This window comes from Marmota flaviventris, chromosome 16 (genome assembly GCF_047511675.1).
Source record: "Marmota flaviventris isolate mMarFla1 chromosome 16, mMarFla1.hap1, whole genome shotgun sequence".
NCBI classification, from domain to species: Eukaryota; Metazoa; Chordata; class Mammalia; order Rodentia; family Sciuridae; genus Marmota; species Marmota flaviventris.
In genome coordinates this window covers 5,395,670-5,411,642 of record NC_092513.1, presented here as the reverse complement: position 1 = coordinate 5,411,642, position 15,973 = coordinate 5,395,670, and the positions used below count along the sequence as shown (strand labels likewise).

At 42.2% G+C, this 15,973-nt stretch overlaps 1 protein-coding gene across 1 annotated transcript in view; it reads right to left on the bottom strand.

Moving 5' to 3' along the window:
* The window catches only part of Neto1 (neuropilin and tolloid like 1), a 101,274-nt gene extending 90,842 nt beyond the window's left edge, over positions 1-10,432 (bottom strand). The window contains exons 1-4 of the mRNA XM_027935336.2: positions 10,405-10,432; positions 8,400-8,453; positions 8,028-8,165; positions 1,401-1,649 (exon numbers count right to left, since the gene is read on the bottom strand). Of these exons, the coding sequence (XP_027791137.1) occupies positions 1,401-1,649; positions 8,028-8,165; positions 8,400-8,453; positions 10,405-10,432 (469 nt within the window). The remainder of the gene's footprint in view (positions 1-1,400; positions 1,650-8,027; positions 8,166-8,399; positions 8,454-10,404) is intronic.
* Between the last annotated feature and the right edge of the window lie 5,541 nt (positions 10,433-15,973).

The following is a 15,973-nucleotide window of genomic DNA, read 5'->3' as shown; positions in this document are numbered from 1 at the left end:
ATGCAGCTTACAAGGGCTATTTCATGCCCCATGTTACTATCTTTAGTTACTATCAGGATAACTCCAAATAAACAACTAAGAAAAAAACACATTTCCATTTAGAACTCTTGGGCTAACAATTTGACAGAGTAATAAAAATGTTCATAATTTTTTGAAAAAATTCAAGCTCATTTGAATGTGGCATGTGAAACACTTGTGATTTCTATGAGTGGTCCCATAACAGCAAAGCATAATTAAAACCACAATCCCTTAGTGATATTATCAAATAATCCTAATGCTGAAGGTTGAGTCATGATACAGTTATCATCTGATTTAACATACTATGAGATCATAATGAAAGTTATCAAGAATCACCTTACATTATTTTCAAAAATTTAATTCTTTATTCAACAAAACATTGTTTGTATGTTACCTCTGTAACATGGTAATTTCAACAAATTTCACATATACTTTTTTGTCCATTATAACCTAACTGAAACATAATGTATAAACTGAAAAAAAAAAAACTTTAATCATATACACATAATGTGTTGTGCATAATTCAAATCATTTTCCACTTAAAAAAAAAAAAGCTTCACTTCATCAAACTCAAGTGATGAATGTGTGGAGCTCTTGCAGGTTAAAAACATGATAACCCACTTGTATTGTAAAGGATGCTAACACTTCATGAAGAGAGCCAGTCTACATCTGAGATTGTTTTAAATATTAACAGGTTAAAGGGAAAATTGACAGAGACTGCATAATTTAATAATTGCCCATGATATCTGCCAGATATTGAAGGTGGATATTTGGCTGCTGTGGGCCTTGGTTTTCTTTTCATCAAAACCCTAAGGAATTTACATTTCTAAAACAGACATTAAACTGCTTTATAATGGGATCTATTTGCTTTGAAAATGGTAATTTTTAGAACAAATGAACTTTTTTAAATTCAAATTCTCCAAAAATCATTTTAATAAATAATTTTTAATAATACTACAATAGCCCTTTCAAGTTTATTGGGAATATATATACATATATACATATATATACATATATACATATATATATATATATATATATATATATATATATATATATATATCTTCTTTATGATGTACTGTCCTCTCAAATTACAAATTTTATAAGTCCATTTAATTAATTGTGTTATTAGTGACCATTTGGACTTCTGAGTCATTTCACTTTAACTCCAGGGTTGGCTAAGTTTGAGGGAAATCTCTTTTCCTTTCAGAATTTATAAAGTGAAAAGAGAGAGCATTGTAGGTTTGGTTTAAAATAGAATTCTAATATACTGTGGAAAATTATAATATCTCACAAAAGTTTTGTACTATGAAGACAGAATACTAGGAAAGAAAAACACATAGATAAATAGAGGGGAAAAAAACAACCAAGCTCCCACTTACCAGGTGTGAAATTGTATCGGGCTGAAAATCCTATAGACTCCAGCTCTCCATCAGCAAAAAATTTAATCCATAGAAACCTTCCACTGGATTTTATTACGGGTGGATTTTGTTGTCCACAAAAACGGCCAATTATTGGAGAAAAGCCAAAAGGTCCATCTCGAACTTCAATATGATCAAATTTGCACTCCCAAGACGGTTCGATAGAGTATTTCTCATCAAAGTAAAGTTCAATGCACTGTCTTGGGGCAGCTGTAAAAAAGAAAGATTGCATCTAGAAGGCCATTTCTTAAATCTTTTAGATTGACTTTTCTGATTCTATTTTGGGTTTTATCTGTTATATCTTTTATCGAACTCTGAAGATGATATGCATGGAAATACAAAGAAATCAGAGGATACTCAGTATTCTAAAGGGTATTTTCGTAAAAACGTTTGACGGGGTAGTCCTCAAAACTGATGATGTTGCACAAAATACTACTTTGATCTAAAACAACCATTTCGATGTCTACCACAGGACTATCACACCACGTTGGTATTTGGGAGAAAGGCTGGCACCTCAGATATTGAAGGTAGAGAGGCATTGTTCTCTTTTCTCATATCAGTACTCAGGTTCAAGGTCAGACACGACCTGAGAGGAGCTCAGCATGGAGTTACAGGAGCACTGAAGAGAAGTCACGCAGGAATCTCAGTTAGCTCCAAGTGTACATACAAGGCTGTTAGGGACAGTTTTTCTAGGACACAGATCTGACCCTGTCACCCTCAGCTTAAACTTCAGCAACTCTGGCACCTGCAGGACAATGACCAGTGCACTGGACACAGGAGAAGCCTTGAGGACTTCCTCCTTCGAGGGTTATTACTCATAGACAGCCCGAACTCAGGCCACCTCCAACATGTTATGTTTTCTCAGATGACACTCCTTTCAGGTGAACATGTATTTTTCCACTTTATTGCATATCTAAAGACTCAAATTTTAATTCATCTTTTTTTAGGGAGGCCTTGTTTAATGGAACCTCCTCTTGATTCTGCTCACGAGAGATGAGGACCGTATCTTATTTATCTTCTTTTTTTCTGCACCATGACACAGTATCTGTCATTGAGGATTTCCAAAACAAAGTCTTTTTGACTGAACTACAAATGAACCTAACTTCATACATGTTTTCAAGCTCTCTAAGAGATCCAGGAGAGGCCTTTGGGGCTGTGACCACATAAAGCTCCACATGAATGCACTTGCTATTGCCTCCCACTTCCCCCTTGTCATGCCCAAAACAGTCTAAAAGTCAGTTTTACCCTCCACAATGTTCCAGAGTGGCCATTCATTGGTAGAACCGCCAGGAGTTCATTACCAGCCACTGCCCTGGGCCCAGGAGGACTTCCTTACTACTTGCCCTTCCAAACACTTGAATGGCATCAGGCTGTGCTGTCCCTGTGGTCCGTAAACCATGCTGAATGGCAGTTGTCCACCATCCACTGATTATTAAATGTGTATTCACTATCACTCTTGATGACCTAAAAATTAAGCCCTTCTATCCATGGATGCCAAAAATGTGTATATAACTGAGATATGCAATAATTTGAACAGTAAAATAAAATTTCACTGTCCTCCAAGTACAAATTTAAAAATCAATAGGCAAAAGATCAGATCATGTAAAAAGATTATTTTGTGAATCATTCTTAATCCTTATGAATATCTCTGACTTACTAGGCATTTAAAAGAGATACTTATAACTCATTAAAAATCAGGCATAATTTTATCTGACATTAATGTACATCACAGAGTTCCATAGACATAATACCCAAGATAATGAAAGATTTGAAGAGTGTCCATTAATATTTTGAAATCTGCAAATTTGAAAATACCCTAAGAAATGACTTTGAAAACCAAGTAGTATTCTGAAAGCAAAATGGCAGATGCTTGAGAAACTGAACCCGTTTACGCGCTTAGCACCACATCCAACATTTGTATGTGTTATCTTGGTGCCTTATCCAAGAGGTGTCCTTGGCCCCTCTAAACCACTCAGGATCCTTATAATTTTCTTAGATGTAAATAACATAGGGTTAGGGCAAGTGGAGCTGTGAGAAGCCAGGGCTGACTTACTCAGAGCTATCTGCCTGTCTTCTTGCAACACACACCCATCTGCCGTCCTCATTAGGAAAGACATGGCTGTTTGACACAAGCTTATTTATTCTCACCATCATCACTGTCACTTAAGTTCTGTCCAACATGGAGAAGCAAACCGCTCCATGTTCCTTCAGAAAACAGCCTCATCACTCTGGCTTTTATTAGAGTACATTATATGTGGAAAATTTGATTTTCTTTTTCCAGCATGTTAAAATTACCTACATATATACCCACATATGAAAATGCCACTGACTGAGTTTTAGGATATAATTAAATAACCTTTTAAGACAAAATGAGTCTACCAGCCAGGCATGGTTGCACATTCCTGTAATCTTAGCAACTTGGGAGGCTAAGACAGGAGGAGGGCAAGTTTGAGGTCAGTCTGGGAAACTTAGTGAGACCCTCAGTAACTTTGTAATCCTTTGCCTAAAAATTGAAAAAGACAGAAAAAAAAAAGAAGGAAAGAAGGAAGGAAGAGAAGGAGGGAGAGAGGGAGGGAGGGAGAAAGTACTGGAAAATGTATTTTAGTGGTAAAATTTCCCTGGCTTCAGTCTCCAGAACCTCCTTGCCCCCCACCCCAAGTATGCCAGAGAATTCTTGCAGATTTAGAAAATGAGTGATTATGGCACAAGTAAACTAATTCCAGCTGTCTACATTCAACTCCTTAAATATGCATTTATTTTCACCTTCTAAATGCTCGGTTCACAGCTGCATCTCACATCCACATTTTCCCAAAGCTGCCTTTGATGTAAAACTGGCTGCTTTGGAGAAGACTCAAACTCCTGGAGCTCTCTGAACATGCTGTGCACCATGGACACTTCCTTTGGAACAGTGCACATACGTACAGTTCATTTCCTCTAATTTAAGACCACCCGAACTCCTGAGCTCATGTACTTTCTGTGTCTGAGACGTCCCCTGGACTCTTTATCACAACCCATCTTACCTCAAGAAACTTCACCCCTTACTTATGCTTCTTTCTCTTGTATTTTAAATATTCCCAGTTACTTGGGAGGCTGAGGCAAGAGAATTGCAATTTCAAAGCGAGCCTGGGCAACACAGTGAGATTCTTTCTCTAAGTTGAAAATTAACTAAAGGCTGAGGGCGGAGCTCAATGATTGGAGCACTTGCCTAGCATGTGGAAGGCCCTGGGTTCAATCCCCAGTGCCCCATAAAGGAAAAAAAAAAAATACCTTTACTTCTGCAGAATAGGCTATTAGTTTTAGAATTGAAGCTGTATTTTTCCCATTAATAGAAGAAAAGACAAAGAAAAAGAAAAAGAGAGCGAGAGCATGTGCGAGTGACAGCAAGCAAGTGCCTGCCTGTCTTCCACTTTTGGGATCCCACTGTCCACAGATACATGGTCCCTTACTCTTGCATGCACTGTCTCCCACCCTTGGTGTCAAAAGGAGAGCACATCCTAAATCCGTAGCCACTCTCAATTGATTCCTGCAGGATACACTTCCGCCTTTACCTTATGTCCCTTGCTGTATCAAATGGCTCCCTGGCAACTAACTCCTTGTTGCTTGAAACTCCACCTTCGCCAACCCTGTGATATCCTTCACCTGATACTCTTGCCACCCCCAGGTTACTCTCTGCCTGCCTGTCCCCTACCTGTTATGTCCAGAAGACTACCCCACATCTTCTCTAATTTCAGGCCAGCACCCTGGATGCCACTGGTGTTCCACAGAGGACCCTTGGGCTCCACTTAAGACCAACCAAATCAGGATTCACAGGCAGGGGCCCTGCCATTGTCAGATTTTATAGGAGTCGAAACATAAAGCTTCAAATATTTTGGGTGATTTTATTCACATTGCTAAGTTCAGTAACAATCTTTTTGCTTGTGTCCTATAAATAGGCATTGCCAGCAGAGATCTTTCCACTGAGCTCAAGATACATATATCCAATCTCTTCTTAAGGCATCTCCACAAACGCCAAAATGGAGCCCATTATTTTTTCTCTTTTCCACCTACATTTCTTGTCTGGCATGACACTGTACCTAATAAATCACCAAGCAAAGTGTCTTGGAATGGTCCTGGGAGTCTCTATTCTCACACCCCATACCCATTCATGATTCTGTTTCCTAAATATTTCTCTTTCTTCCATCACCAGTTCCTTTCTTTAGTTCCAAGTTTTCACTAGGATTTGCTTGGTCCTTTACAGCAGTTTCTTAGTTTCTCCTTCTTCAAAATCTCAGTTCATCACTTTTCTACATAAATTATTCCATGGTACCCATTGTCTCAACTCAAAGTCCAACTTCCATAGTGTGACAGATGGAATTCAGGTTCTTCTGGTCTCTTTTGTCTCTGCCCCTCACAGGAACACTAGGAGCTCCCAACCTGCCACACCTCTGAATATTGGCATATGTTGTAGAGAATGATTACCTCCTGAATATTCTTTAAAAGTGAAAGTTTTTGGCATTCTTCCTGACAGGCTTTTCTTTCATCTTCCTCTTCCAACCATCTTGTACCAATCTCTTAGCCCTATTAGATTGCTAAGTAAAAGGAGTATAGTGCTTGGGCCACACTGCAAGCATCTTATTGCAAATAGCATCACATTCTTCAGTGCTCTCTATACTCTACCTAGAAGAGCAGCTGTTCAGTGTTATTTAAATAACATGCAACATGTTTCAGAAAGAGTTTAGGTACTAGAGGAGTTGAACTCAGGGTCCTGAACATGGCAAATTCTCTACATCTTGAATTTATTTTTATTATTATTATTATTATTTTTTTTAATTTTGAGGCAGGGTCTCATTAAGAAACCAGGCTGGCCTTGTGACCCAGGCTGGCCTTGCGGCCTTTAACTTGTAGTCCTCTTGCCTCAACCTCTTGAGTTACTGGGATAGAAGCAATATTAATAGTTAAATGGGTTCTATCCATTTCTTCACTAAGCTTTGTTCTTGACATAACTACAAGTGAATGAGAATTTGTACATAGTATTAAGATCAAGGTTAGCAATGCTTTTTATTTTTAAACAGTAATAAACATGAAAATGCAATTAATTAACATGCAAAGATTTGTTTCTGAATTAATTTTTGAGATAAGAGATTATAAGGTGATTTTATTTTTTTAATAATTTATTATTTTAAAACAATGCTGTTTCAAAAATAATTATCATTCTGTGAATTACATAGGATATTTAACCTCTCTCTGCTTTAGTTTCCTAATTAGTAAAATGAGGACAAGAAAAATATTTCTTATAATGTATGTATTGATGAGTTCTTCAAAATTTGTAATCTATGTTATTTGTAGCATAGGTAGTTCATAGATATGTGGTAGTAATTTGACAAAAAGAACAACTATTTCCAGGCCAGAACCTCCATAATTCAATTTACTTTTCTATCAATCAAAACTGCCAGATCTCTGATTTTTTGTTTTATTCCTTTAATATCAGAGTTTATTGTTTTTCCTTTGTGTAAGATGTCATTTATTTGGTAAAAGTTCTACTTTAAGCATGGAAAGGGGAAGAAAAATATTCTAAACTCAAAATTACAATAAAAAAATAATCATTCTACTTCTTCCATCTTTTTTTTTTCCTTCCCAATGCTAAGGAAGATTGAACCCAGGGCCTCATGAAGGCTAGACAGGTGTACTACTACTGAGCTACATCCCTAAGTGCAAGAATAATATCCAAATAAAGATTCTAAAGTCCGTTAAGCAGGAGCCTTTTTCTTTTTAAACATCAATCAAATGAGCATCTCCCTAGTTTAAACCTGGATGCTAAGCACATATGCCTTTTTCACTAAATTAGCTTCCTCTGTGCATGTCTATGTGTGTGCAGGGGTGTCATAAGTCTTACCTGTTTTGGCACTGATATTTAAAGTATTGATGAACTTTATCACTGGATAAAATATTCATATATTTTTAAAAGTTATATTTAACACAGAAATGTCTCAAGGTTAGCAGAAATGGGATAAGTTCAAAGAGAGGTGAGTCTCTTTTTTTAGTACTATTTATCCTCCAAGCTAGTGAAAGAAATCTTCATAAATTAAGACTCTGACTTTCACTTAAAAATGTAATGTGAATTGGTAGCACAAAATAAGGTAATTGCCATTCAGATTAGTGTTTATAAAACATGAGTATAAATACATCTTTGACTTCAATATATTTGTGTTGTTTCATGCCTCAAATAAGAAAATAGTGAATGCATAGGTCATTCTAATAACTGTTAATTTAAAAAATACTAGTTTTTCAAAATATTACACATTAGGTAACACTACACCAACTACAATCCATTCTGTTACTTTGGAATTCTAAACCAATTCAATCAGCTGAAAAATAGGCTCTTAGATTGTTAACTTCTTTTTATTTCACAGAATTTGCTTGTTCATAACCCACTGCTAATAACTTCAGTAATTAGCCTTATTCCAGATTTGCAGTTGCTTCACTCAGAGATATTTATTTCTACCATCTCCAAAATCAACTTTTGTAATGTCTATGTGCATATTGCCCATCCAAAACCCAGAGAAGGCCAGGTTCTGTGTTTGTGCTCCCTGGCTCTGGCCCTGTCCTTACCTTCTATGATATAGATGCATTCTCGGTCCGGGGGGTACTTGCTGGGGTAGTTGGGAGAGGTGAAGACACCTCCCTCTGCATGTTTTGTCCAAGTTCCACACTGCACTGACTTCTGTGTTTCTGAGGTGGTTTGTTTTTCTGTTAAATAAATAAATAAAGGCATCATCCAGTTTTTTATAATACTAAAAATAGAGAGGACATTCTTATAATATCCATTAGCAAATTAATTTTGAAATGCTCTCTTAGCTAAAACCAATCAATTATACACACTATAAAATGTTCAGATATTCTGGAATATTAAGAGAATGGGGAATACAGGAAAATGCAAATAATTAGAGTTCTTCCACTAGCATTTTTTTCAAGGAAACATACCTGTTCCTTTCTTGGTTGCCCCAGACAAATGGAGGATGATTAAACTTGCTGCAACTGCAACAGAAAGAGAAAATAGAAAGAGATCATATACTCTGAAATTACCAAATCTCATAAGAGCATAGAACAACATTTAAAGATAAAAGGATACCAAAGTAGAGTAGTTTTATATTATTAACTGTTACCAGTTGATTCAGAACTTGCAAAAACCAATTTAGAATGTGCAGAGGAAAAACTTGGGAATACCTAAAGGAAGTAATGCATACTTAGAATGGATGAGACCCAAGCTCCTAAGGCCAAAGCATAGTTCAATATTAAGAGGTAACATTATATTCCACTATTGTTACACAAGTTACAGTGAGATTTCAAGATGTAGGCTGTTATTAAACTACCCTATTTGAAGGGTTTTGCTAGCATGTCTAAGGGAAGAGACAGGGACAGCATGTAAAAGGAGAAAAGAGACAAACAAGAGGAAGAGTTCCATGATTGATCCTAACACACTGCCAATGTGGCTGCATTCTAGAACATAAACACTTCCTTAATCCAATGGGGCAAGGGGGGAGGAAGATCAAGTCAAACAGATGAGTGTGGATTGGAGGTATTAAGCAGTATTATAAAAAGGTCTCACAAAAATGTACAGAATCACCAAGTAACCCTGTCCCAAGCACTTTTTTGGGCTATGAAATTTATTATCTATGTGTTTTATTGAGTCATTTGTTCTGGATCAGAGACACTGGTCTGTAATTTAACTGTAAATCTGCAACAGTATTTTAACCTAAACTTCTGTTTTACTTCTATACTCTTGATTTGCTCAACGTTTTTTTTTAAAAAAAAAAAAAAAACTAAAACTTACAAGATATTGAAGTCATCTAGTAGTCACAACTTCTAATTTTTTCTTTTTATTTATTTTGATGCTGAATTACATAAAAGGTCTACATGCTCATATTTCCACTTAAAATGAATTTAGGGAGGAAGAGTATAATTCATAATAATATCCTAAAATAAAACTCAGTACAGGAGCTTAGGAATTTATGCCTGAATATTAATCCAAAAAAATCATCTGGGCCCTGATATAATATTCGAGAAGGTGTCAACTGTATTACTTTATGTTCTAAGAAGATCATCTTTACTCTGTATAAAAACATTGGTGGTTGCTTTTGTCGTGTTCATTGTTTTGTGTATTTAAGTAGCAAAAATCACCTTAGTTCGCCATGATTCTGCATACACACACACACACACACACACACACACACACACCCACAGAGGCAACTATCCACAATGTCAGGGTGCACATCTGGTATTTTCCTTACTCTGCTTTCGGTGTTTTCATGGAATCACACTATGGAACGCATACTATGTTTGAAAGGGAAAAGCTAGTCTTAACTGCGTGGCACAGGATTAACACTCTAATATCCCTGCTTTATAATGTGAAATTGCCACCACACATTTTACCTTGCCTCCTGCCTAACGACTTTTGATGCCGTTTTCCTCCACTTCCTCCCACCCACACTGCATGCTTCACCACACTCTAAAACAGCGTTAGGTCTACTGGACAGAAGAGAGTGGAAGTTGGCATTCGCCCCAAGCCCTGGGTTCCAGCGCCTTAGATTGCCCATGGGACTGGGAGTCTGGGCTGCGGAAGCCCCAAGCAGAGGAGTATTTCTTCTGGTCCCATCAAGTATAAACCCCGCTCCCTGGCTATTTCCACCTGCGCCCTCTCTGGGGCTGCGGCCGCTCCGCACGTGCCCTTCTCGGAACTGCACACTGTTCTGGACCCCGGAGGTTCCTGCCCTCGGAGAGCCTGTCTTTCCTGGCCTGACTGTGCCGCCCCCGCTCCCGGCTCTATGATGCTGCAATACAGAAAGTTTACATCTGCCCCGAGACTCACTGGACTGCGGGGTCCAGCTGGAGCGCAGCGGCTGGGCTTTTCCCCTGCGCGTTTAGCGGGGAGGAGGGGAGGGGAGGAATGGCACCGGGGAGCCGGCCGAGCGGCGGGAAAGGTACTCACTGTGAAACAAACTGCGTCCATAGATCATGTCTGTTCCTTACACCAGAGGCTCCGATCTCCACTAATTCCATTTAGAGACGGGAAGACTTCAATGGTGGGGGAGAGGATGGAGTCCAGAGATGTTAAATATGCAAGCCAAGAACAAAATACAGGGGGGAAAGCGCGCGAGAGAGGCGAGAAAGAGATGGAGCCCACACAGCAGCCAGATCCCAACAGTCCGTCTTCCGCCCCGGGCTCGCTCTCGCTCTCGCTCGCTCTCACCGCCGCGAAGCCAGCATCCCCACCATGACGCTCGCATCACACCCGGGCGCGGATCGCCACCATCAGCACCGCCGCCGGCAGCACCCTCCTCCTTTGCATCATCGCCACCGCCGCAACTGTCAGAAGGACGCGGCGGGCAGTCGGCGCGCGGGCGGCGGCGGGCGCGGGGCGAGCCCCGGGGCGCCCGGAGCCGGGGCCGGGCCGGGGCCGGGCGGCGGGCGGAGCGAGGCGGGGGCCGGTCCCGACCGACGGCAGCGACGGAGCGGGCGGCGGCGGCGACTGGGGCTCGCTCAGTCCCCAGTCTCATACACCACGAGCAGCAGGTCGGAGCAGCCTCCCAGGGAGGATGTCCAGCAGCAATCCTCTCTCCAGCCCTGGGGGATCTTCCGCTGAGGCATTGAAGACTGGAGGAAGGGGTCCGTCATCGGCTTGCCGGGCTCCGCGCCACCTCTGCGATCTTGCGGAAAGAGGAGCGGGTGGGTGGGCGTCTGGGAGGAGGGCTCGAGGGTGGTGGAGGGGAACAGGGGTAGCTACAGGGGGCGGGGAAGGGAGGGAAGAGAAAGGAGCAGGAAGATGGCAGAGTTACCAAGTGGGCGCCTTAGTCATTGCCCTGAGCTACAGGACCCTCCAGGAAGCCCGAGACAGGGGTGAAATTGGGCAGCTCCGCGCAGCCGGCGCCCCCAGGGCTGGTGCGCGGCGGAATGAGGCGGCGGCGGCGGCAACAGCAAGGACATCACAGCTCTTTGGATGGGGGGGTGCGGGGGGTGCGGGGGGTGGGGGAGGGAGGAGGGAGGGGGTGAAGCCCAGACTGGGATCAGTCACTCTTCTAGTCTGGCTAGAAGGGGCGAGAAAGGCGCGGGCAAATCCCCAGCTGTATCTGGGTGATGGATACATGGCGTGGAAGGGGGAGGGGCCATCAAGTGAAAATCACCTTTGGGGCTTGGTTTTCCACTTCTTAAGGGTTAGAAATTGTGGTGCGTTTTTCTCCCACCCCTTGGATTCCGTCTAAGGGGAGTAGGACCTTCTCACCTCTACAGTGGGTGAAGACTTCACCGTCTACACCGGTTGGTCTGGGAGATGAGACTTGGGCTCCGGAGGAATGGGAAAGCTGTGAAAGTTTCCCCGTAAGTCACTGGGCCAGATACCAAGGCTGCCCCCGTCAAGTTGCCCCTACAAAGAGGCAAGCTCTTGCCTTTTATCTTTCCCCTACTCAAAATATTTAAAACCATCCCAAGATAAACATGGATCACCCCACCCAATCCCAACACACAAGAACATCAGCGCTCCTGGTGCGTTAAACTCTGAAAGGAGTTGCTGAAGAAACAGCACCGGAAGAGCCCCAGCTTGTAAAAAGAGAATAAATGAATACCAAATAACAGTAAACACGAGGCAGCGCCGCGAGTGTGGGGAGTCCCTCCCTGGACGCTGCAGCAGCACCTCCTCCCCTTCCCAGATGCGTCCCGCCCTCCCGGGCCTCTGCGGACTCTACCCAAGCCGGACCTCAAGCACACAGAGGCAGTCCAAGCTCTGCTACTGCCCTTGCGGTCCGGACCTCCAGGGTGCTCATCCCCGGACCCTGAGCCTCGGATTTCACAGCCCAACTGCGCTAGGGTCTGGGATGATGGCGATGAGCAGCTGGGGGTGGGGAAAGATAAAGGGGGCCGGTAGCCCACCGACTCTGTGCTGCGAAGACAGGGGTCGCCCTAAAAGCTAAGGAGAGAAAAAAAAAGGCGGGGGGGGGGGTCTTAAGAGGAACTGGAGAGCGCTTGAGGCTGGGGCGCTGTTGCCTGGCTCCTGGCCTTCACTTCCCTGCACCTGCTGCTGCGGCCCTGGGACGCCCACGTGGGTGCGTGGGTACGGGCGGGGTGTGGGTGCTCGCCGCGGTCCTGCCCACATTTTCCCCATCACAGCGCTGAGAGAAGGTGGAGGTCTCCTGCCAGTACGTTGGGATGAGGGATAATGAGATGACCCCCAAATCCAGAGGGGATTCCTGAGATCCGAACGCAACCTTCAAGACTCCAGCTACCAAGCTGTTGGTTCCTCGATCTCCAGGAAGCTGCAACTCCTTAATGGTGGGGTAAAGTGAGCAAGTGGAGCGGGTGTCCATCCGGTTAAGGAAAGGCTGGCAGATGTGGAAGGGAGGGAACGGAGAAAGACAGCGAGCTAGAGAGCTTGAGAGCGGGAGTCAAGGAGGGGGCGGAGGAAGGGAGAGATAGTGGTGATGCTGCTGATGCTGACGATGATGAGCGGGGGAGACTGTGCGCGCCCTTAGAGTGCCAACTCCACCTGAACCCGGGCCTGGGAGGGGAGCTACAAGCTCAAGAAAAGGGAAAGGGGCAAGAGGATGGATGGAAAGCGGGTGAGTATCTGCCCATGTATGCACTTGTAAAAGGATGGAGGGGAAAACAAGCTGCGGTCCCGCTGGAGTCCAGTGACCAGTGAGATTCCCGAGCCAGCGCGGGGGGAGGGGAGTGGGGAGCCACCGTGGGAGTGGAGTTGAGGGAGAACCCCCCCCCCACACACACACACACACCCGGTGGAAGCAAAACCCGTCAGTCTGTCCAGGACAGCTGAAGAGGGATGAATAACTGACACAGAATGCCTGGGCAGTGTTGCTTGGATCCGGGTCACCTCTGGAGGAGAGGGGTGGGGCTCTTGTAAAATTGCCAGAGACGCGAGATGATAGCTGAATCTTGAATCTTTCGTAGGAATGGAAGGTCATTATTTTTCGTATCCAAAATATGCCTTCCTTCGAAAATGATTAAACTCTTCAAAGGAACCGTGGCAACATTTTAAAGGATTTTAAGGAAATTTACTGCATTTTTCAATCACAGTTGAGGAATGAAAACTTGGTTTTAGGCTGAATCCCCCACCCCTTCCTTCCTCTTTGCCTAGATCAGTTTCTCAAGACATAGATGCTGTAACCCAACACTGGAAGTGGCCATAACAAATTTTGCTGGAGAGGTGGTCCTTGCAGCACAAGGGGAATCCTGTAACTCAGGATGGAAATCCAGGAAAGGACTGTAAACCTTGACCATGCCTCTGTTTGAAGTCAAATTCTCATATAGTAGTCTCTCTGGTCCTGAGTGCCCAGTACTCTCCTACCTGTGCTGTGCCTGGATCTGAGGAGTTTCACTGCCTCTTTGGCCTCCATGCTGAAGGTCTGAGTGTAGACCTCCTGGACCCCATTCAGCAAGGAGGTTCACTAAGGGACTCCATCACCAGGAGCTGAGCCATAGCACACGCAGAGGGTTTTGCCCTTCTCCCCTGGTCCTCCCAGGCTGCAGGTGTACCTTTTTCCTTGATGATTCCTTTCCCTTTTCTTCATCACACATGCACAAATCCTTTTAACCCTCTGCTACCTGCTACTTGTTTGGCAAACGGCCTTCTCATTCTTGAGTTCAAGAATCTCCTCTTGCTGAGTAATCCTACCTCTCTAATAGGCCCCAAAAGATTTTTCTTTCTAAGAGAAAACAATGTGGGAAAATTTCTCCAAGGAAAGGATGGCACCTCCTTTGGTTCCCCAAAGTTAGAATTAAAATAGTGACTACCATGAAAGATAATGCAGAATTCAAGCTTCTTGGCCCCAATTAAGGGTCATTGGTTTCCTCCTGGCTTGCAACTTCAAAACAATGACAGGCTGAGTAAAACTTCATCCTGTATAGATAACCACATTTTCTTGATCCATTCATCTAAGGCATTCTTCTCATAGGCAATTTTTTAAAAAACTTATTTATTTATTTTACAGTAAAATGCATTTTGACTTAGTGTACACAAATGGAGCACAGCTTCTCATTCCTCTGGCTGTACATGGTGCAGAGTCACTCCAGTAGTGTAATCACACATCTATGTAGGGTAATAATGTCTGTCCCATTCTACTGTCCTTCCCATCCCCTCAGCCCAACACCTCCCCTCACTCCCCTCTGCACAAACCAAAGTACCTTCATTCTTCCCTATCCCCTCACCCCACTGTGGTCAGCATCTGATTATCAGAGAAAACAATTGGCTACATGGTGAAGTTTTACTCAGCCATAAAGAAGAATGAAATTATGGCATTTGCTGGTAAACGGATGGAACTGGAGAACATCATTCTAAGTGAAATAAGACAGACCCAGAAAGTCAAGGATTGACTGTTTTATATGTGGAAGCTAGACCAAAACAAGGGGGAAAAGGGGGGGAAGGAGAAATTCCATGAAAATAGAAGGGAGATTACTGGATCAAAAGAAGGGGATTGATGGGGAGAGAGGAGGGGCGGAAAGGAAAGGATTAGTGGGATGAGAAGGACCACATTATTCTATGTACATATATGAATATAACACAGTGAATTTCACCTTGATGTACATCTGCAAAGCACTATTTTAAAAAACTATAAATAAATATAAGGAAGACTAGTAGAGTAGAAGGGAATAGGGGAGAGAAGAGGTGAAGGAGGGGGGAGATACTGGGAACTGAGTTGGAGCAAATTATATTCCATGCGTGTATAATTATGTCAAAATGAACCCCAAAATTATGTGTAACTATAATGAATTAATAAAAACATTAAAAATAAAAATAAAAACAAGAGCATAATTTTAAAAATGACAGGTAAGACAGATTTCTAAAACCCTGGGTCGACTGGTGGAGACACTCACTCCTTCAGTTCAAATGCATGACTTCTTGACTCTGCCCTTGCAACTCTCTGTAGGAGATATAGAAGCTCCTGCAGACTGGATTCCTTTCTGCAGCACTGCTACATCTTTGCTATCGCCTTTCTTTTGCTAAAAGAGAAGATGTTACAAAACAGTGAAATGAAATAGTGCTTCCTACACAACCACATTATGCTAATATTTTTTATTCCTAAATAACATTTTCATTTCTTTTCACAGTTATGCAGTGTAGAGGTTTGTTTTTTTCCTGTTTTATTAACTCATCAACATACAAGCCATAATATTAGGTTTTCAAAAATGTATTTCTAAATAATTTTCTGCCAAATAGTGTAGTGTTCTTGAAACTTATGTGCAATACTTAAAGATGAAGCTGGTTTTCAGGAATATTGATAAACAATTTCTTTTCAACCATCTGTAGGTGTATCCTGACAGATGAGAAGCCTTCACAAAATAGAAGATGTGTCAAAATCTGTGAAATCTTACAATTAAACCAAAGATAATATTTTATGATCACTACTAGAGAAATATAAAATTTGGTTTTTTTTAGAAGTACTTACATAGAGAATTAAAAGCACAAGAATATCATCCCTTTGTGGAAAAGAACTTTCACGGTACGTCCTTGATCTTCCAATATTAACTGGCAGCTTCTGATACAGAGTTGT